The sequence below is a fragment of the Mastomys coucha genome, unplaced genomic scaffold (assembly GCF_008632895.1).
Source record: "Mastomys coucha isolate ucsf_1 unplaced genomic scaffold, UCSF_Mcou_1 pScaffold9, whole genome shotgun sequence".
NCBI lineage: Eukaryota > Metazoa > Chordata > Mammalia > Rodentia > Muridae > Mastomys > Mastomys coucha.
Window position 1 is genome coordinate 4485283 of NW_022196915.1, and position 20785 is coordinate 4506067.

The 20785-nt window shown below is 41.3% G+C and overlaps 1 protein-coding gene across 5 annotated transcripts in view; it reads right to left on the minus strand.

The window, feature by feature from the left end:
* LOC116085393 (ubiquitin-conjugating enzyme E2 E2) overlaps positions 1–20785 on the minus strand; it is a 280270-nt gene that overhangs the window by 111621 nt on the left and 147864 nt on the right. The window contains exons 1-2 of one of the 5 annotated variants that reach the window (XM_031362971.1): positions 13297–13724; positions 11061–11147 (exon numbers count right to left, since the gene is read on the minus strand). The exons of 2 other annotated variants lie outside the window; for them this stretch is intronic. In XM_031362971.1, coding sequence (XP_031218831.1) covers positions 11061–11147; positions 13297–13388 — 179 coding nt within the window. In that variant the 5' untranslated portion in view covers positions 13389–13724. Of the gene's footprint in view, positions 1–11060; positions 11148–13296; positions 13725–20785 lie in introns of those variants that run through there. 2 more of the 5 variants (XM_031362973.1, XM_031362974.1) reach the window with 2 other exon arrangements.

Consider the following 20785-nt stretch of genomic DNA (forward strand, 5'->3'; position numbering starts at 1 on the left):
AAAAAAAAAAAGCCCTAATCCCAAGAAAGTAATAAAGGAAAAAAGTGGCTGAGATTCACAGATTACTTTCACAATGTCCCCCAAGTTCTCAGAAATCTATGAATGGACCTATTAGCACGTGCAGCTAAATCTACCCATCAGGCTCTATTAACTTCCCCACTGTTTGCACAATGTACTCAATTCTTAGATGATCTAAAATATGCTGGGTAATATATTAAAACATCTTAGAATAATTGGAATTTAGCTAGAAACTGACTGTATGATTAACTCATAGCTGTGACTCTGAGATTTTACTCCTAGCCTCAGAAATACTAGATTTTTTTTCAGACATGAAGGCGATTTTTTTATGGTTTTTTTTCAGTTTTTAAAATCCATTTGAAACATTAAACATGATAGAAGCAGAAAAAAAATCTCTTATGAAGTCCCCTATGAAAGGAAATTGTAACAAGTTCCTGATTAGACAGAAACCGTTCTACCTCCAAGGGAAAATATGCAGTGTAACTGTGGCTTCATAGAATGAATTGGGTAGTGTTCCTTCTGTTTCTATTTTGTGGAATAGTTTGAAGAGTATTGGTCTTAGGTCTTCTTTGAAGGACTGATAGAATTCTGTACTAAATCTATCTGGTCCTGGGCTTGTTTTGGTCGGGAGACTTTTAATGACTGCTTCTATTTCTCTAGGGGTTGTGGGACTGTTTAGATGGTTTATCTGATCCTGATTTAACTTTGGTACCTGGTATATCTAGAAAATTGTCCTTTTCATCTACGTTTTCCAGTTGTGTTGAGTATAGGCTTTTGTGGTAGGATCTGATGACTTTTTGAATTTCCACGGTTTCTGTTGTTATGTCTTCCTTTTCATGTCTGATTTTATTAATTTGGATACTGTCTCTGTGCCCTCTAGTTAGTCAGGCTAAGAGTTTATCTGTCTTGTTAATTTTCTCAAAGAGCCAGCTCCTGGTTTTGTTGATTCTTTGTGTAGTTCTCTTTGTTTCTATTTGGCTGATTTCAGCCCACACTTAGGGCTGAAATCAAACTCAGATTATTTCCTGCCATCTACTCCTCTTGGGTATATTTGCTTATTTTTGTTCTAGAGCTTTCAGGTGTGCTGTCAAACTGCTACTGTAATCTCTCTTTAGTTTCTTTTTAGAGTCACGGCTATGAGTTTTCCTCTTACCACTGCTTTCATTGTGTCCCATAAATTTTGGTATGATTTGTCTTCATTTTCATTAAATTCTAAAAGGCCTTTAATTTCTTTCTTTACTTATTCCTTGACCAAGTTATCATTGAGTATAGCATTGTTAGCCTTCATATATATGTGTTGCTTTCTGTTGCTTTGGTTGGTATTTAAGACCAGCCTTAGTCCATGGTGATCTGATAGGGTGCATGGGATTATTTCAATCTTCTTGTACCTGTTGAGTTCTGTTTTGTGACTGATTATATGGTCAGTTTTGGAGAAGGTACCATGAAGTGCTGAGAACGTATATTCTTTTGCTTTAGGATAAAATGCTCTATAAATATCTGTTAGATCCATTTGGTTCGTAACTTCTGTTAGTTTCACTGTGTCTCTGTTTAGTTTATGCTTCCATGATCTGTCTGTTGCTGAGAGTAGGGTTTCTTTTTTTGTGGTGTACTTTTATTGTGTGGGGTGCTATGCGTGCTCTGAGTTTAGGAAAGTTTCTTTTATGAATGTGCGTGCTCTTGCATTTGGAGCATAGAGGTTCAGAATTGACAGTTCATCTTGGTAGATTTTTCCTTTGGCCAGTATGAAGTGTCCTTCCTTATCTTTTTTGATAACTTTTGATTGAAAGTTGATTTTATTTGATTATTAAAATGGCTATTCCGGCTTGTGTTTTGGAACCATTTGCTTGGAAAATTGCTTTCCAATCTTTTACTCTGAGGTAATGTCTGTCTTTGACAATGAGGTGCATTTCCTGTACGCAGCAAAATGCTGGGTCCTGTTTATATACCCAGTCTGTTAGTCTATGTCTTTTTATTGGGGAATTGAGCCCATTGATGTTAAGAGATGTTAAGGAAAGTGATTGTTACTTCCTGTTATTTTTGTTGTTAGAGTTAGAATTATGCTTGTGTGGCTATTTTCTTTTGGGTTTGTTGAAAGATTACTTTCTTGCTTTTTCTAGGGTTTCCCTCCTTGTGTTTGTGTTTTCCATCTATTATCCTTTGTAGGGCTGGATTTGTGGAAAGATATTGTGTAAATTTCATTTTGTCATGGAATATCTTATTTTCTCCATCTACGGTAATTGAGAGTTTTCTGGGTATAGTAGCCTGGGATGGCATTTGTGTTGGCTTAGGGTCTGTATGACATCTGCCCAGGATCATCTAGCTTTCATAGTCTCGGGTGAGAAGTCTGGTGTAATTCTGATAGGCCTGCTTTCATATGTTACTTGACCTCTTCCTCTTACTGCTTTTAAAATTCTTTCTTTGTTTAGTGCGTCTGGTGTTTTGATTATTATGTGACAGGAATTTCTTTTCTGGTCCAATCTATTTGGAGTTCTATAGGTTTCTTGTATGTTCATGGGCATCTCTTTCTTTAGGTTAGGGAAGTTTTCTTCTATAATTTTGTTGAAGATATTTACTGGCCCTTTAAGAGTAAGGGAATCCTCACTCTCTTCTATACCTACTATCGTTATGTTTGGTCTTCTCGTTGTGTCCTGGATTTCCTGGAGGTTAGGAGCTTTTTGTGTTTGCTTTGACTGTTGTGTCAATGTTTTCTATGGTGTCTTCTGCCCCTGAGATTCTCTCTTCTGTCTCTTGTATTCTGTTGTGATGCTTGCATCTATGACTCTTGATCTCTTTCCTAGGTTTTCTAACTGCAGGGTTGTTTCCCTTTGTGATTTCTTTATTGTTTCTATTTCCATTTTTAGATCCTAGATGGTTCTATTCATTTCCTTTGCCTGTTTGATTGTGTTCTCCTGTAATTCTTTTAGGGATTTTTGTGTTTCCTCTTTAACAGCTTATAGCTGTTTACCTGTGTTCTTTAAGGGAATTATTTATGTCTTTCTTAAAGTCCTCTATCATCATCATGAGAAGTGATTTTAGATCTGAATCTTGCTTTTCTGGTGTGGTAGTGTGTCCAGGACTTGCTATGGTGGGAGAATTGGGTTCTGATGATGCCAAGTTACCTTGGTTTCAGCTGCTTATGTACTTATGCTTGCCTCTCGCCATGTGGTTATCTCTAGTGCTATCTGCCCTCAATATATCTGACTGGAACCTGTCCTTCCTGTGAGCCTGGTTTTGTCAGAACTCCTCAGAGTTCAGTTGTCTCTGTGGTCCTGTGATTCTGTGATCCTGAGATCCTGGGTATGTCAGAGCTCCTGAGTGTCAAGCTGCCTCTGGGACCCTGAAATCCTTGTGTGGCTAAGCTCTTGTAATCATGTGATCCTGTGATCTTGGATTTGTTAGGGCCCCTGGGAGTGGAGCTTCCTCTGGATGTTGTAGGACTGGCTGTGGAGTTCATGCCCAAGGTCTTTTAGAGACACCTCTGATCTTATGATCCTGGACACGTTAGAGCGACTGGGAATAGAGCTTCCTCTGGGTGTTGTGCCTGCTCAGGGCCCCGACCTGGTCTGGAATTAATTTTTTTATGTTTTAATTATCAGATTTTTGTCTTTCTATTCTTATATAAAAAGAATGGATTTTTTCTGTGATAAATCATTTGTGATGGTAAAGTTTCAAAAAGAAGAAATAGGACCAGTCTAGAGAAAAAGGTACCATTCATTAAAATGGAATAAATGGACCTGATGCCTCCCCTGAGAAGAGATGGGTATGAAAGCTAAAAAGCTGAAATGTTAACCTTCTTCATTAACCAATAAGAGTGCCACACCAGCATCTGACTCATTCTTCATCCACCTGTTCCATGGGGCATAACAAAAGCCAGGACAGTGCAAAAGTTCTTATACAGATTTCACAAAAGCACTAAGAACGGCTAAGCAGTGTTTGCTTCCAAAGCAGGTAAGCTGAAAGCCTCTAGAGCACACATTGGTTACAGTCTAACTTGGGAAACAGGGAGCCTAAAGTCTGGCCTTCAACAGGTAGAAAGATGATAGCCAGAGACTGGCAACCTATGGGAGAGCTGTTACCACAACAGTGAGCTAAGTGTCAACTGCTGCTGCCCTAGACAGCAAGTGAAGGACGCTTGCTACCCAAGTCCAGCTGAGATGTGAGAAAGCTTGCTGGTGGACACCACTCTTTCATGCAGCCCCCTTGCTTCCTTCTCTCTTGGAAAAACCTTTGGGTACCTCTCTTTAAACAAAGCACTGAATGGACTCAAGTAACCCTTGATCATACTACAAAAAAAAAAAAAAAAAAGAGTCCTCAGGAAACCTTTCTAACTCTTGGGTTCCTCCCTCCCTATGGTGAGAGCATTCTCAAACTACAAGAGCCTCCAAATCTGAAATGGTATTTCACAGGAAAGGCTGTCCCAATCCTGTTTATACTACAAGCATCCACCTCAAGACCTTTTAATGTCTCCACTCTAACTTCTAGTTCTCTGTAAAAATACAGATAGATTCTTTTCCCCAAGGGACCACTTTTCTTACTGTACCCCATTGCCATGAGAGCTGCTATTGACATCAGCTTCCCGCAGTCTGTCTTTGAAGCTCATGGGTTAGTTACAGCCAATTACCATGTATTTATTAAGATATTCTGGCTAATTCTACACTTAATCAATTTTCTGACAGTGGAGTGCAACATTTCATAATTTCCCTGCTTGGTTCTGATATCCACTGATGTTTGTAAAATATTAACAACATATGGAAGCAAATACTGCCACCTTCAACAAATTAAAGAGTTCAATGGGAGCCAGACGTTGTTTAAATACCAACTTAATCCCTGCACTAACCCTTATCACTATCAGAGCAATACAAACAAACAAAAGGTTAAAGGGTTAAGAATTCACTGGAGGCCTCAGCTGGAAGATGAGAGATGAGATGAGCTTAGGCAGTTTGTGTACACACTCTGAACTCTTACATACTGCACAAAGGGTTTCAATCTCTCACTTCAAGGCCTGAACCCTCTCCTTTTTAGAATGAATTCCTACTATGATCCATTATGAGTGTGCCCATTCATCCATGAAGATTCTCACTGTACCACAGGGTCATTAAAGCTTCTGACTGAAACTCATCTGGGAAGGAATTCATCATGCTGCTTTCCATCCATACAAATTGTCTGCAAGGAAGGGAATCTGCTGACATTCTAACTGGGATTGCACTGAATCTCACACCAAGCAGTTCTGAGAGCGTGCTGATGCTCTCTGAGAGCATGGAGCATTTCTTTATTTCATTCATCTCAACAGCGTCTAGAATTAAGAGACCTGTAGCCTGTCTCATGCAATTATACAGATAGTCTGATTTATATATCTTGTCCAGGTTTCATTTCTGTTGCTTGCAAAAATATCTGACAGACAGCACAGAACTCCTGGACTCTTCTTCCTGATACCACCAGGGCGGCCTCCTCCTCTCTACCCCTGAGGATGCATCTCTCTCCCTCAGAGAGGGCCTCGCTCCCTGTCCATCAGGTAGGGACCATTTTTAAACTACATACTCTGCAGAGTTTTCCTTGCTTCTGCTTTTCATCTCTAGCCTATTTGATTCCTTCTGAGAATTTCTCTGCAAAGTAACTGCCCATCTTTTAAGAACTATATTTTAGTGTGTGTGTGTGTTTGTGTGTGTGTATGTAGTAGTGGTGGGGCTGGGAAGCTCATGTGAGTCAGAGGACAGTTCTCTCCTTCCACCATATGAATCTAAGGAGCAAACTCAGAACTCTTCAGTGGCACACATCTTGATCTGCTGAGCCATCTCACTAGCTCCTTTAGAGGTAATTCACTTCTGTTTAAAAACAACAAAGCAGGAAGGGAAGAAGGTGAAGGGTCTTGGCCGAGCATCTAGGTCTATTCTAGAGCCTGAGTAGGTCCAAAGTATTCCTGTTTCCTCTCAGCAACTGAAAGTGATCATTTTAATAGTATGGGACTACACTGAAGGGACATGGGGAAATGTACTGTCCCTTAGGAGGTCCATATGGAACTAATTATAGGCCTTAAACCTGAAAGCAGGGATTCTTAAGGAATGGTTAGTAAGTATGATGAGGAACTGGCCCGCCTTGTGTGCTTGCTCCCCACACCCCTCTCCTTTGTACAGGACTCAGGCCCTGTCAGGGAGAAGAGAATGAGTTGTTTATTTTGCTTTAAATTCTCCCTCATTACTGCTGGAAGAACCTATGCCATCATTAGAAGATTAGTTAACTAAACATTCATCTGAATCTGATATGGAATTAAAAATGATCTCTGGCCCAGTGCAAGCAGCAAATCACAGGTAAAGTCAACTCTTCAATTACAAAGGAAACTGCCTTATTTACATATCATTCAAGCCACTGTACTCTGAACTCTATTTAAAGGCTTATAGCTATCAAAATACCTTGGCCCCAGGTGAGAGGAAACTAGCATCATTCTGTATAACTACATATCTCTTACACAATATGTTAGGTCGATTTGCTTTTTTCATTCTTAAATGAAATATTTTGCCTGCAGCAGAGAAAATGTCATTAATTATATAATTTGCCCAAGAGTCTAAAAGGAATGCTTGTTAATCTCAATCGCAGGATTAAAATTTTCTCAATGCAGGATAGAAAGCCAAAGAAAAAGCATCAAAGACAGCAAGAAAATCAAGAGTATTCATACCTATTAATATTTTTTCTCCACCCAGGAAGGCTACACTTGCCTCACAGATGACTGCTTCTTTAATGGCTGGTTGTGGATACATGAATTCAGTTTGGAAATCATTTGTTCCTCAGCATAACTGTAAGCCTCTGCTGTTTTTTTTTTTTTCATTAACTACTACAGATTACATGGAGTTTCTTTTTATTTCTTTGTCTTAATTGTCTGAATATAAAACTGAAGCCCTATAGGCTTATATTGTATACAGTTTGGTATTCTCCAATCTAGCAGAATAAATAACTGCAAATTACAATAAAGTTACCAAACATTGCTTTATGTCCCAAAACAGTCATCAACAGAAACAGTGGAAATGTAGAAATATGTGCATATGTTCAACCTCAATGATCTCAGAATTGTCTGTCTCATCCCCTCCCAATAATCAAGAGGTCAGCTATCAGAGCAGTCAAGGGTTATGGTTGGATCTTCCTGTTATAAGGACAGGCATCCTGAGGCCCTGGTATATAACTGGTGACACTCAGGGGATGTGGGATTTAGTAGGACACTCTCCCCTGGTGCTTGGTACATCAGCTAATTTAGAGTGAGCGTCTTCACTGGCCATGTACATACAGGCAGACTATAGCATTGATGACAGCAAGTGTGAGGATATGAGTTCAATCCTTAGGACCCACATGGTAGAAAGAGAGAACTGCAAGTCATCCTCTGACCTCCACCTACTACCCCATAAACGAAATGTTATTCTAATGAAGAGGGAGCAAGTCTTTTATATAGGCTGGCAAACACATGAGAAACACACGAATTCCCATCCCAGTGAAACGTTACGCAATGCCAACTGAACCATAAAAGCAGACATATTCCTAATTAACATTTTTCCTTTTAATATATTATTTTTGTCCAAACATTTTATGTGTGTGTGTGTTAGTTAGAAAAGAAGTTTTTATATATGTACATACACGTTTGAAAAGGCAATGGCAGAGTTCTGATTCTAGGTGAGGACGTCTCTCTGTATGTCTAAGGAAAGGGGCTGCAGGATTACAAGTGGCCCCCACTGCTCTGTGAGCTGCCAACTTCCTCTATGAGAACTTAGGGACAGTGTCAGTGATTTTGGAGCTTTGATCATGAATGTTGTTACTCCTTAGCATGAAAGGGACGTTTGTCACAGGAATCACAGACCAATGACCTTTTGTCATATATAAAGTAGACACAGAAAAAAAACTGTGCCTTTAAGAATAAGAAACCATCTTGTCCATGGAGGATGCTACCTTAAAGACTTAACATAAAAACATAAAAACAAGCTTGACAGGGTCCTAGACACTGGGGTCTCTCCTGTCTAAGCCCTTTGTTTGACAGTTCAGGCTACATGTCACCTGTCATACACTTGATGCCATTCTAGTCTGCTGTGCTGGGTCACTCAGGGTCAAAGCCTCCCTTTTCCAGTTTCCATGTTAGCTCCTGCTCCATGGGCTGGAAATCAGATCCCACTTTCCAGAAGCCACAGTACAAAGCAGCTTCAGGATTCTTCTCACTCTCCCTACGTAGTGCCGACCGAGGACTTGGACCAGCTCAAGTGCACAGAGGTCACAGGCTGACGGGAAAGAACACTAGTTCTCAGGCATGCTTGCATACCTGACCAGGATTTCAAAGACTCATCAAGAATCATGGCTTCTTGCCTTGTGAAAAGCAGCTCTGGCTATTCTGCTACTGGCAGCAAGCAGGATGGACTCTGCTGGGATACGGGGCATTCTGCCTAGGGTTTCACCTTTTCTTCTGTATTTCCTGTCACCTCTTCTCCACAGTATTTAGGAAAATGAGCTCTTCAAAAGCATCACTCACAGGACTTATCTCTCTGGCATGATGTGATCAACACAACTCCCACTTTTCACTTACTGCATGGCTTCACACACGTACACAGACACAGTTCTGCAAACTGCTCTGAGAGTACACAGAGACCATTCATTTTTACTCGCAGTCCTGTAACATTTTGATTCTCTGACCAGTAAATTTCCTGCTGTCTTCTATAGTCATCTTCTCAGTAACTATGTCATTTTGGGGAGCACCAAACTTGGTGACTAGCATTTATTTCTGGGATCTCATCTCTAAGCTAACTAATAGTTGATAGAAACAGATACCAGCCAATACCCACTGAAGAGTTTGTGCTTGCTGTGAACACAAACTGAAATCCTTGCTATTGCACTCAAGAATTGGTCTCAGGTCACTTAGTTTACTTCAGAGCAAATACCCCACACAGCGGGCAATTCTCACAGAAGCATAGCCCTGCCTCTAGGGCCCCTTTCAGGGAGCTCCACCTTCAAAACCATCCTTGCTTTTGACTAAAGCCATATCTTGTTTGCCGTGCATTTGGCCGCTAAGCATTTGGAAGTGAGGGGAATGTAGAGTGCTGCCTCCTCTACAGGCCCTGTGATTCTCTTTACATGGCTGAAAGGAGTTTTTATTTTCCTTCAGCTCACAGTTACTGACTAGATGATATCCAAATAGGAGTTCTGATGTTCCACACAGAGAAGAGTCACATGGAAGGATCACTCTTTTACTGAGAGGAATATCAGGGGCCCTATAAGAAACTGGACTTAGCATTACCTTTGAGCAGAAATAACAGATCTGATACAGCTCATGGCAGTGAGCACCCTTGCCTCTTCACAATTTGGTCTGGTATAGACTGTAAGGAACACTGTAAGAACCAGAGTTAGGATCTTGGAAGTCACATCTCTGAACATCCTTTATCCTTACAACACAGACCCCAGAAGCAGGCACTTACAGACTAGCCAGCACCATTAACTAGAAGGATTATCTCCTGATATTTTTCCTCATGCTTCCAACCACTTTGGGTTTCATTTCCAAAACCTACATGAAAAGGCTCATCTGGGGAAGTTAGATGTCTCAGTGTATAACAATACTTGCTAGGACTGACAACATGAGTTTGATCCCAGGACACACATGGTAGAAGAGAACTGACTCTCCCAAGTTGTCCTCTGTTGTCCTGTGGTAGGTATGTACACATGTGTGTGCTTGTATATACACATACATACACACAAACATACATCACCACCACCACCACCACTACCACCACCACAAAAAACAGCAACAAAGCAAGAAAAAAAATAAACCCTCCATTTCCCTATTATTAAATAGGGGTTAATACAAATTTTAAATTTGATCTATAAATGATAGATTATCAATTAAGATTAATTTTCCAGTGACAGCATTTTGATGAGAGAAAGATGGGATTTCTAATAGAAGTTTGTGAGTTTGATTCTTTTGTGAACAGCATTTCTTCTGGGCAATCTGACCAAGGGTGCCTGCAATGAGCATTCTATGAGCCCACACCAGCTCCCATGTCACACAGGAAACTCTGTAGAGGTTACACTTAGAGACAGACATAGACACTGCCTTCAAAGGTCCAATAAGTATAACTATGGTTATAAAATGACAAGTTCTATAACCAATGATGGCTACTCATCTGTATTGTTTATTAAGGACTTGGTCTTTTATTATCTGCCCAAGGTAGAGAGAGTGAGCTCTTGAGAATGCAGCCCAGTATGAGCAGCAGCAATAGCTGTCTGTCTGACCCCTGGTTTTAAAATCATATTATAGAACTGTTCAACTTCTGCAGACTTGAATAAGAGACTGGGCAAACAAGTTTCATCACTGCACATAGAGGCAGGCAACTCAGATCTGCTAAGCAAGTGCCCTTAGAGAAGTTTTCTTGTATCTGTCAGTAGCACACTCAGCTGAAGTCACAGCTGAGGAGAACTGGGATATGCCTGCTCTCAGAGCTCACAGACAGGCCTCAGTGGTTTCAAGACGATGAGCAGCAAGCAAAGTGAAAAGAATCTCAAGGAGGCTACTACCTAACCAAGCAAGTTCTTAAGCAACACCCATGACTTCTTAGAATCTTCTAGGGTGATTTTGATGGGGCATCCCCTGTGCAACTGAACCTACAGTGGCTTTTGCAGCTTGCAGTGCGGTGGTGAACCTAAAGGAGCTCTTTCTTAAGAGAAAGTGTTAGGTGCTGACAGCCATCACAGTCCACACAGAACTGAAGGTGAAGGTATGCAGAAAACCTCTGCATAGCCAGAGAGGGCAAAGCTTAGGAATCACAAGTTAGTTCAGAAAGTACCATTTGGGAAACAAAGAAGCAGAAAGCCTGGGAAAGTGCTACACTCTTCCTGGATGGCCTTACTGTCAGAGGTGTCTTAGCTACATTTAAGCATCGCTCATCAGCACACAAGCAGCAGCACCTGAATCCTTCAATGCCAGCACCTACAGCCTGCACTCTGGGAATCACGGAAACCACATCTCCCTCTGATGCTCTCAAGACCAGGGTATCTGCATATGTAGAAAGACGAAAGCTCTCTCTTACCTCCACAACAGTCTCTTGTGAACCGAATGCCTAATGACCTGGTTTTTAACAAAACCTTTCCAGTGATGATCTTGCCTGACAACTCTGCTGGAAGAATAATGTAATTTCAGAAATCAGAAAAGGCTACATTTATTGAAATGACTCCCAGGAAATCATAAATTCCAGAAACAGAAATGCTCCTCCACCCAGTGGGACAGAAGTGAAATTATATCATGGTAATACATCCTTTGAATTAAATCTAAGTTTTTGGAAGCCTTTAGTGTAGAGAATACCAACTGATCAAAGAAGGGATTCCCTGAAAATTCTGGTGGTAAAGTAATGATCTTAATGGGGCTACATATTGGAGCATAAGTAATTCAAATATCATCAGCAAATCTCTGGGGCAATTTTGGGGCAATACACAATGCCATTGTGGTATTTACTGATGGCACCTCTAAAGAAAGAGCTGGATATCTCATTAATAATCGACAGGTGGTTATAAAAACTCCTGGTCTCTCTGCTCAATTGGCTGAATTAACTGCGGTTTTAAAGGTCTTTGAAGCTGTGCCTGATGCATTTAACTTATACACCGACAGCTTCTATATTTTCAATTGTTTACCACTGCTTGAAACCGTGGGCACTTTTAAGCTAGACACTCAAGCAGGAATTCTATTTGCTCAGTTACAAAATATCATTCTTGCACGTAAAAATCAATTCTATATTGGTCATATTCGGGCTCATTCTGGCCTGCCAGGACCATTAGCCAGAGGTAATGACCTTATTGACAGAGCCCTGATAGGAGAAATTTTAGTTTCAGATCCTGTGGCCTTAGCTAAACAGGATCATGATAATTTCCATTTATCCAGCCAGACTCTGAGGCTCAAACATAAAATTTCCAGAGAATAAGCAAGAATGATTGTTAAACAGTGCCCTAAGTGTGTCATTTTATCCCCAGTCCCGCATTTGGGGGTAAACCCAAAAGGACTTATACCTAATAGTATCTGGCAAATGGATATAACACATTATGCAGAATTTGGAAAGCTTAAATATATACATGTCTGCATTGATACTTGTTCAGGATTTATATTTACTTCCTTGCAATCAGGAGAAGCCTCTAGAAATGCTATTGACCATTGTTTACAAGCATTCAGTGTTATGGGTATGCCCAAAACAGTTAAAACGGACAATGGGCCTTCTTACACTGGTAAAAATTTTATGTCTTTTTGCAAAGATTTTGGCATTTTTCATAAGACCAGCATCCCATATAACCCTATGGGACAAGGTATTGTTGAAGTGCTCATCACACGATTAAAAATTGGCTTTTCAAGACCAAGGGAGGGGACCCCTTCCCCCAGAAGTCTTCAAAGGCACATCTTGCCTTTGTTCTTTTTATTTTATTTGTTCTTTCTGCAGACTGATATTAAAGGTCAATCTGCAGCGGACTGACATTGGCATCTTGAATCTATTAATTCTCATGCTATGGTGCGTTTGAGAGACCTGCTCACTAATGCATGGCATGGCCCAGACCCTATGTTGGTTTGGGGCAGAGGCTCAGTCTGCATTTTTTCCCAAAAAGAGGAGGAAACGCGGTGGCTCCCAGAGAGACTGGTACACCAGATTGATTCAGAGCAGCTGCTGTCTTAGCAGGAAAGCTCAGAAAGTTTTTTTCCTTTTTTCTTTCGTTTTCTTTTGTTCTAAAGCTGACAGGCTTTTTCCTGCCAGTTTTGAACATGTTTTTCCCGTTTGATTCGGAAATCTGCTTACTCCCGATATATGTATCTGTATCTGGCATTCAGCACACCTTAGGAGGTCACAGACACTTTTCCAGCTCGATCTTGTGGTTGATGGAGTGAAACACTACTTTGCACAGTACTCTGCAGTGACTACTTTCTACTTTTCATTACATTCTATAGTTTGTTCAACTTACAAAGTTTAGCAGTGGCACTGCCGTGGACCCCAATTGATGGACCTCAGTCTCTGATCTGACACTGCTGGCTTGTGCTCCCTGCATCTTGATTACTAAGAGCAAGGGCAGATAGTGAGCAAGGTAAGCAGCCATCCCAAGCCCTGCCAGGTTGCCATCTACATCATCACACCATGACACACTATCATACCAGGTCACACCATGTCATGATGAGCCCCATGACACTTTACCATACTTATCACCCCATAGAATACAATAACACCCTATCAGACTGGGTCACTTCATAGAGTATCATGACATCCTATCATCTAGGTCACTGCATAGAGTAAGTACCATGTCACCTTGTCATCCTGGGTCACTTCATCCAGCACCATGATGTTGAGTCGTTCTGGGTCACTCCACAGAGTGCCTTGATACCCTGTCATACTGGGGCACTCTACAGAGCACCATGAGGTCTTATCACACCATGTCAGACCATGTCATAATGCAAAAATGCATCAGTCCAACTTCAGAAGTTCCCATAGTCTGTAACAGTCTTAACACTGTTTAACAGTACAAAGTTCAATGTCTCTTCTGAGACTTAAGGCAATCTTTTAACTGTAACCCCAAGAAAAATAAAAATAAAAAATCAGATTGCCCATAAACAGTGACACAGAATATCCAATGACATTCCAAAAGGGAGGAAAGGGAGCAGAGTAGGGAGAGACTGGACCAAAGTATGACTGAGACCAGCTTGGCCAACTCCAAACTCCACATTTCTATATATGATGTCACAATTCTCTTCAGACCTTTAATTCCTTTCACCTTTGTTGACTGCAACATACTTCTCTCTTGGGCTGGTTCTATACTCTGTTAGCAGATCTCCTGGGCAGATATCCCATAACTGTCATCTCAAACATCTTGGGGTCTCCAACACAATCCAGGCTTCACCTTCACAGCTTTATTCAATGGTCTCTCTGGGCCTCCATGCCAGGACACCTCTGACACACACACGGCAGAGAAGGGAGATTCTACATCCTCTTTCCCATATTCCTGACTCTACATCCAGAACAATGTGGCCAAAGCTGCCAGGTTTTGCTGATGACTAGGTTGGAAGTTACCTTCTTCATGCAATTATATTTGCAGCAGCTTTCTTGTTTTGATGGTTCCTTTTACTGTTTAAGCTTTTATTTACCTTTCCAGAAGCTGGAAGCTCAGCTGGGTGGGGTCTGGCCCTGAGGTTACCACTCTTTTTATTTCATTTGTCATCAGGTTTTCTTCAAACTTTTTCTCTTTGAGTACCGGACTTAGCTCAATGACATTCCCTGGTGCTCCATCTCTCCTCAAACTGTACATTTTGTATTTTTTCTTGCTCAGCTTCTTCCTTTTCATTGTAGAGTGTCTAAGTGTGACTATCAATAACCACATAACAGAGTGAATACTAGGCTGTCTTGAAATCTCCTCTGCCATGGCCATTATTCCAAAATTCTTCAATTTAGCCTCAGGTAGATTTTTTTTTTTTCATAAAAGGACAAAAAGCAGCCACATTCTTTGCCAAAACATCGCAAGAATGGTCTCAAGGCCACATACTTACTCATATTCTTCCCCACTGAAACCTTCCGAGCTACTCCATTATGATGTATATTGGCCTCAGCACCACTATATTCTACACTCTTATTAGTATGACCTAGTAAGCTCTGTTTAAAATGTTCCAATTCTTTCCTAATCTAAAGTTACATTTTACCAACTAGCTGATTGGTAAGGCCAGTCACAGCAATAGCCTACTCCTGGTATCAACTTCTTTCTGTCTTTGATAGTTTTCTATTGCTGTTAAGAGACATCATGATCAAGGCAACTCTTTAAAAAAAAAATCCGTTTAATGGGGCAGGCTTGTAGGTTCAGAGGTTCAGTCTATTGCTATCATGGTAGGACGTATGGCAGACTTATCTGTAGAGGAGTATCTGTAAGTTCTATATCCAGATCCACAAACAGGAGGGAGAAGTGACACTGGCCTTGACATGGGCTTTTAAAATATCAGAGCACACCCCTAGGGGCACACTTTCTCCAACAAGGCCACACTTTCTAATCCTTCTTATGTAGTACTAATTACTAAGCAGTCATACCTATGAGCCCATGAGGGCCATTCATATTCAAACAACACACGAGAGCACAGCAGACCCTTCCTTGACTGCTTTATTCCCCCATGAGTGCTCTAAATGAGGTGCCTCAGTGTCCCAGCCACAGCAGCAAAAGCAGGCCAGGGCCTCTTGTGGTGGCTGATGATCAGTGCTCACCATGCTCTCCATGGTAACCTTAGCAACTGTGAACTTATAACTCTGAAAACTTCGAACCAAGAGAAATCTCTCTTACTTAGTATCTTACTTGATCACCTCAGGTGTTTTTTCATGGCCTTGGAAAGTTAAGCTAACACAGAGAACTTATACAGAGAGTAGAATATTGTTGTCACTGTACCAATCAATGATATAGTTCAGAAGCTTTTGGCATTTTCTCTGGGTATGAGTTTGGAAAGCATTCAAGATACTGACTATTTGAGAGGATGAATAATTTCTTAGTGGACATTGCTGATAAGGACTTGTATGGCCGGAGGTGAAAGGAATTAAGGCAGACCATACTGATGAGGTCTCAGAGGTCGGTATGGATACTCTCTTGGGGAGTGGACCAGAGACCATGCATTTTTGTGTTAGCTACATGTGCTGTGACCATGCAAGGCTGAGAGTGTCAAGGCAGCTGGCTAATTCATCTGGTGGAGACTATTTAAAAATGTTGCAGTGTTTAGGTCATGGCAGAATGAGTACTGCTTGATTTACAGACTTAGATGAAAAGATATAGTGGAAGGGTCTGAAAACTGCACCTTGGCCAAGGAAGAAGCATGCTTAAAGTCATAACCAAGCGAGGGTGGTTTTTAAAGTATTATGCTATCAAAGAGAAGTTATTTGTAGCAAGACCAATGGAAAAATGCCTTAAGGACATCTCATGAATTAGCACGTCCCATTCATTACAGCCCATAAGAGTAGAAAGGTGTAAATCTAGTTCCAAGACCTTTTTTGGGGGGAAGACAGCTTTAGGGGATCCTCCTTGCCCAGGAACATGTAGGAATGATTTCTCTGGGATTGTTCTCCTGTGTTCAGCTTTCCAGGTACACAAAGGCTATAGCAGCTGAAGTTAGAGGGAATCCTGGGGGCATAGTTCATGTTGGCAGGACTTTGGCACTATCAATACAATGCCAGTTTTGCAGGCATGTAGAATGTAAGCTTTACACACTGAATCACAGAAACCTGCATGGTGACAACAGAGGACCAGGCAGTATGTAGGAGGACTGGAGCAGAGGGGAACATGTGAAGCTGTGGGACTGAGCTAAGGCTCCAGGGGAACCCCAGGAATCTACATAAAGGAGGAGTATGAGATATCTGCTAAGAAAGGCCAAGGGCAGGGAGGGAGCTGAGGCCAGACGAGAGTCACTAACATAAAAGGTTACATACATCAACCTGAGTTCACACACCACATATGTAACAGCCAGGATCTAACAGGTCCTAAAGGCTGTTTCTTGTACTCTAAAATGAAGAAGAAGATCTAAAAGCAGAATCAAGAAAGACTGATGCTTAAGATAGAGGCAACACAAATAAGAACGTGCTAGCGATTTCCTCCACACTGGGTGACCCTGGAAAGGGATGGAAAGTGTTTTTCCCTTCCGGGCAGCCGGTGTAAAAAACAACAGTACAGAACTTCTAAGTGAGCTGGTGTGAAATGCAGGTTTTTGTTTCTCTTTATTCATGTTTGCTTATTTACTTTTTTTTCATGGCACTGGGGAATCAAACTTTGGGCCTCAGGCATGCTACATATACTGAATCACGGAACCTCACCCTATTCCGTTCACTTAAAAACAAAAAGGTTTATTTACATTTATTTTATGTGTAGGTGCATGTATGTATGTGTACCATGCGCATGCAGTACCCTTGCAAATTGTAAGAGAGTGTTGGATCTCCTGGAATTGAAGTTATAGACTGCTATGATCCACCATGTACATGCTGAACTCACATTCCTCTCCCGAGCAACAAGTACTCTTAAATGCTGAGCCATCTCTCTAGGGCCCCAAGACTTGTCTATTTATTGTTTTAACAAACATATTTTAAGTCCTTCGAAAACCTTCACACACAATTAAAAGAGGCTGAGACTTTAGCATGGTCCTAGTAACTCTTTTGTGGGACCAACTCTTGCAATCAGAGGAGACTCTGCCATGAATTTGTAGATTTACACTGCAATTTTACTGGGGGTTAAAAAGTGTCTCAAAAAGGAAGGGTATGCAAATTTATATATGCCCTAATGTGGACAACAATGGAAACTGAAGTCTCCAAATGCTATCTTAGCATCTGTGCCAAGTGAGCTTGTCTGACCCAGGGAACCTGCTGCTCCTCTTGTGTTGCCCAGTGGGGAGCCTGGACCCCTGTACTCTTCCACTGTATTTCACCCAATTCACTGAGGAAAGTCAACTTTTTTTTTTCATTTTTACAGTGTGGAGGAACAAATTAGGTGACTCATGCATATCTGGTAAAAAGTGAACCTGAAGGGGAATGCCAGGGCCAATAAGTGGGAGAGGGTGGGGTGGCAGGCATGGGGAGGGGGAGGCAACAGGGGTTTGTTTTTGTTGTTTTTGTTTGTTTCTTTGTTTTTTGGAGGGGAAACTAGGAATGGAGAAATTTACATGTAAATAAAGAAAATATCTTAAAAAAAAAAAAGTGAACCTGAAAACAAGTTTGAGCTCTTCTTGACACCAGCCACAAAGGACTCTTCACACACCCGGAGGACCCCTGTGTACTGTGCATGTCAGGAGGTGGATGTGATTGTTTGGACCAACAAAGTCTGGGACTGTCAGAACAGAGGAACACATTAGTAACAATAGTACCTCATTTCATTCTTAGAAGTTAACAAGGCAGGCACATAACTCACATTATAGTCTAGAGGATTCGATATCAAGGCTAAATTTGGAGAGATTTGGGATTCAACCCCAATACACTGTTCTGTATAACTTCCCATTTGTAAAATCTTAAAATACAAGAGATCCCTTGGTTATTTTTCTGTAGCTGTGACAAAACACCATAACAAAAGCAACTTATAAAAGAAAAGGTTCAATTTGGGGTTCACAGTTCCAGAGGGCTAGAGTCCATGACCATCATGGCAGGGAGCATGGCAGAAGGCAGACAGGCATGGCACTGGAACAGTAGCTGAGAACTCACATTTCACTAAACCATAAGCATGAGGCAAAGAGAGGTAAATGAAAGTGACGTGGGCTCATGAAACATCAAAGCCAGACACAAGTGACACACTTCTTTTGATAAGGCTACAACTCCTAATCCTTCCTAAACAGTTCTACCAACTGGGGACCAAGTATTGGAACATATGAGCCTATTGAGGCCATTCACATTCAAACCATTACATACATCAAATGCCTGTTGAAAGGTATTTTTCAAAAACATATTGGTTGTAACAATATCACCTATCAGTCAAGTCCTACCTTTGTTTTACACTATTCAAAATCAGAAAAATGACTTCACACTAGAGACAAAGTGTAAATGGGAAATTTTATTACCAAATGGCCCACTTGGGCAGAGTTATAAAAATGGACTGAGTTAACTATGTACAGCTCAGTTACCTTCTCTGTAATAACTTGCAGTGATATAATCTGATGTGTTGCAAAGTGATGAAATTCACAGGAAAATTCTTTTTTTTTTTTTATTGGATATTTTCTTTACATTTCAAATTCCCCTTTTCTGATCTTCTCCCTCCCAGAAACTCCCTATCCCATCTCCCCTCCACCTGCTTCTATGAGAACCCCCCTCGCCCTCGATTACCCTACACTGGGTCATCTATCGAGCCTTCATAGGACCAAGGACCTCTCCTCCCATTGATGCATAACAAGGCCATCCTCTGTTACATATGCAGCTGAAACCATGTGTACTCCTTGGCTGGTGGCTTAGTCCCTGGGAGCTCTGGGGGGTTCTGGTTGGTTGATATTGTTGTTCTTTCTATGGGATTGCAAACCCCTTCAGCTCCTTTGGTCCTTTCTCTAACTCCTCCATTGGGTACCCTGAGCTCAGTCCAATGGTTGGCTGTGAGCATCTGCCTCTGTATTTATAAGACGCTGGCAGGGCCTCTCAGGAGACAGCCATATCTTGTTGCCATAGGAATTCAGAATGTAAACATTTTAAGCTGGGCAAATATTTGGATGCTAGAATCAACAATTATTTTTAACACAAAGCACAGAAATATATATTTTTTTTAATCTGAGAAGCATGCTGATTCTCAACAAAAAGCTGTATAAAGAAGATATCTCAGGCTATAAATAAAACCATTAACAACGATTTAAAAAAACATTAGGAAGTTTTAATATATTACTTGTACAGTTTCAAATGCTGTGTTTCTAACAGTTACGATATTCAGTGAAAATAAAAACAAATGAATTCATGGTTCCTGATATGAATTAGAGTAGAAATCATTAAGTTATCTGATAAAGTTTAATAGTGCTAGGAGTGTGGGCTCTGAGTAATGAGGCTCAATGATTATTACCATTACAGAAATAATCCACTGAGGTGGACAAAATTGTTGTTTTTTGTTTTTTGAGGCAGGATCTCACCATGTACTCTAACTGGCTTAGAACTTGTCATATAAACCGGCTGGTCTCAAACTCACAGAGATCTGCCTTCCTTTGCCTCCTAAGCTACACATCAAAGGTGTGTAATGAGAAAGCTAGGCTGATTTAATGACAGCCTTTAAATTGGCAGTTCAGGAGATGAGGTCTAAATCTCTGTTTCCAAGGATTGGGCAAGTCTAGGCAAGTCCAGGCCTCAGAAGCTGCCCTGCCACCTGGCCTGAGGCAAGGATAATGGGTCAGCAGCAGTTTCCAGACTTCCTCAGCAAACAGTTTCCAGGCCCCACACCCTGGTAATGGAATGTCCCTAGAGACGGAGCAAGACAAAGCCCACCTACTCTGGAATCCCCTAATGTGCTTTAAATCAGGCCTTTGAGCTCACTTGGTTGTCTCTCTGTCTTGGTAATGGGAGACCCCAGCATGCTGGACTTCTGCAGAATAAAGCTCTTTGCTTTTACATACTATTTGAGTCCAGGGTATCATTCTTTGGTGAATCATGGGCCCTTACAGTACTACTACACCTGGCATGGACATTTGTTTTTGATAAATAGATGGATGCCATGTCATAAAAATAAATGGAAATGGTAGAATAGAAAGAGAAGTCAAAAAATTGTCATAAAATTAATTTAATTGTAGTTATATAAAAAGCCAGTGTTCAACAAACACTGGTGGAAGTACTTCTCATAAAGTGTCCTTATACACGGAATCGTGTTGCTACTGTATTTATGGCTAATGATTCTGTACAAGCACAATTTCTGACATTTGTTCTCTTAGAAAGTGATGTCCAATGAGAAGTGTGGTGTGAACAGGCAGCTGCAGGATCTGTCTCAGGGTCACCCTATTCTGACCCAGAGCCTACCCGACTGTACATGGCATTAGATTCTGTCTCAAGGTCACATTGCTCTCACTAGAACCTGCCCTCAGTGTACATGGCAGCAGGATCTGTCTCAGGGTCACACTGTTCCACGCCATCCTGCCCCTCAGTGTACATGGCAGCAGGATCTGTCTCAGAGTCACACTGTTCCACATCCTGCCCCTCAGTGTACATGGCAGCAGGATCTGTCTCAGGGTCACACTGTTCCACATCCTGCCCCTCAGTGTACATGGCATTAGGATCTGTCTCAGGGTCACACTGTTCCACGCCATCCTGCCCCTCAGTGTACATGGCAGCAGGATCTG